The 2,548-nt window shown below is 56.5% G+C and overlaps 1 protein-coding gene across 1 annotated transcript; it reads right to left on the reverse strand.

Annotated features, from left to right (window-relative positions):
• Positions 1 to 246: 246 nt before the first annotated feature.
• Positions 247 to 1,800, reverse strand: ALDH1B1 (aldehyde dehydrogenase 1 family member B1; the record flags this gene model as incomplete). The annotated part of the gene is made up of 1 exon (XM_080708652.1): positions 247 to 1,800. One exon carries the CDS (start codon positions 1,798 to 1,800, stop codon positions 247 to 249), a length of 1,554 nt encoding a protein of 517 aa, XP_080564778.1.
• Positions 1,801 to 2,548: the final 748 nt, after the last annotated feature.

The following is a 2,548-nucleotide window of genomic DNA, read 5'->3' on the forward strand; positions in this document are numbered from 1 at the left end:
TGGAAGTAACTCAAAGGCCACCAACAGGGCAGGGGCTGGGGATCAGATAGGTAGGACTCTGAACCCAGCCCCCATCCTTGCTTTAGAGCTTGAGATTGAATAGTTCTGAGTTAGTTGTTTTATTTACTGGGGTTCTAAGAGGCCATTAGGAACAAATAAAGATCCCTGCCTAAAATAAACTGGGCAACCACTGGTCTGACAGTTGTGGAGTCGCTGGGCCGGGGCTGGATCTCGTGGCGGCCATTCTCATGAGTTCTTCTGAGGGACCTTGATGGTGACTGTCTTCACCTCTGTGTAGGCCTTGAGCCCATCCTCCCCCAGCTCTCGCCCGTTGCCAGATTCCTTAAAGCCTCCAAAGGGCGTGTGGCAGGAGACGATGTTGTAGGTGTTGACCCACACCGTGCCGGCCTGGAGTGCCTGCAGGAAGTACGTGGCCTTGTCCAGGTCCCTGGTGAACACAGCAGCAGCCAGGCCATACCTGGTGTTGTTGGCCCTCTCGATCACCTCCTCGATCTTCCTGAACTTGAACAGGGACTGCACGGGCCCAAAGATCTCCTCCCTAGCGATCTTCATGTCATCCTGCACAGCCCCGAAAACCGTGGGCTGGATAAAGAAACCACGGTCCCCAAAACGCTCCCCACCGCATAGGAGTTTTGCCCCCTCCTTCTGGCCATGCTGGATGTAGCCCAGGATTCGTTCAAACTGCTCCTTGTCCACCTGGGGCCCCTGCTGGGTGTCCAGCTCAAAGGGGTTCCCCACTTTCCTCTGCTTGGCTTTCTCCACGGTTCTCTCAACAAACTCATCATAGATGGATTCTTCCACGAAGGTACGGGACCCGGCAGAGCAGCACTGCCCCATGTTGAAGAAAAGGGCCTCATGACACTGGTCTACAGCATGAGCCATGTCGGCATCGGCCAACACGATGCTGGGGCTCTTCCCGCCCAGCTCCAGGGTGACTCTCTTGAGGTTGGACTCACCGGCAGCCTTCTGGATCAGGTGGCCCACCTCGGTGGAGCCGGTGAAGGCGACCTTGTCGATGTCCATGTGCTGTGCAATGGCTGCTCCTGCAGTGGGGCCATAGCCGGTGATGATATTCACCACCCCCGGGGGGAAGCCCGCCTCCTGGATGAGGGACGCCACGTGCAGGGCAGACAGGGGGGTCTGCTCCGCCACCTTCATAACCACTGTGTTGCCTGTGGCGAGCGCTGGGGCAAGCTTCCAGCCCTGCATGACCAAGGGGAAGTTCCACGGGATTATCTGGCCGCAGACGCCCACGGGCTCGTGCCGAGTGAAGCAGAAATGCTCGCCGTCCATGGGAATAGTCTTGCCGTGCCACTTGTCAGCCCAGCCAGCAAAGTAGCGGTACACCTTGATGACCTCGTTCAGATCTATGAAGTAGGAATTCTGGAAAGGCTTCCCGTTGTCCAAGGTCTCCAGCGAGGCCAAGTAGACTCGATCCCGCTCTATCAAGTCAGCGAGGCGGTTCAACAGGCGACCTCGCTCTGAGGCATCCATCCGGCGCCATGGAGACCCCAGGCGGAAGGCCTCGCGGGCTGCCTTCACGGCCTGGTCCACATCAGCCCGGTCCCCTTCGGCCACGTGACTGATGACCTCACCCGTGGACGGGTTGACCGTGGGGAATGTCTTCCCACTGATGGCATCTTGCCACTTGTTGTTGATGAACAGCTGGCTGTAGCGGATGTCCGGGTTCTGGATGGGCTTTGGGAGGGCTGCAGCTGAGGAGTACAGGGCGGTTCTGCCCTGGAGGCAAAGAAGCCGGGGCACCACAAAGCGCAGCATGCTGGCCACTCTGGAAAGGGACAGATGGATGAGGTGAGCCAGTGGAAAGGGGCAGAGGGGCCACCCAAGGGCCACAACTCAGACTCTGATTCTAGCACAAATAAATATGCCATATTTCTGGCCCCTGTAGAAACGTGGATTGTGAAGGGTAGAGGGACATGAAGAGGTCTCCGGTCCAGTCCCAGAGTGTCCCATCTATTCTCTGGATGGCTCCCTCACCTCTTCTGGGTCTCTGTTTCCATGTCAACTCCTTCACAAGGCCTTCCCTGACCACACTTTATACTCTTCCCAGTCTTCTCTCAATCCCCTGTACCCTACTTTGTATGTCTCCATCTCACATGCCAAATACTGTATTTACATGTGTATGGCTTACTGTCTGCCCCCATGCGCCATGAGGGCAGGGAATTTTGGGGTGTCTTTCCATGCATTGAGAGGTCCCTGGTACTTAGAATTATGCCTGCCACAGAACGGCTGCTCTGATGGTTACTGAATGACATACCGAGGAAACATCAGGATGTCCACAAAGGCCTTGGAGATTGATCTAGGGCTTGGAGAAACCAAAGGAAACTCTGGAGACAGAGCTGCCCTCTGAGAGTGGTCTGCTGACTGTCACCTCTGGGCCGCAGGCCCTCCCAATGCTCAGGGCCCTGTGAAGTTATTTGAACACATAGTCAGGCACTCTCCACTCCACCATCAGAACTGGCAAAGCCTCGGGAATCAGCCGAGCCCAGACCAAGCACAGGTCTCA

This window comes from Muscardinus avellanarius (assembly GCF_963383645.1).
Source record: "Muscardinus avellanarius genome assembly, chromosome: 13".
NCBI classification, from domain to species: domain Eukaryota; kingdom Metazoa; phylum Chordata; class Mammalia; order Rodentia; family Gliridae; genus Muscardinus; species Muscardinus avellanarius.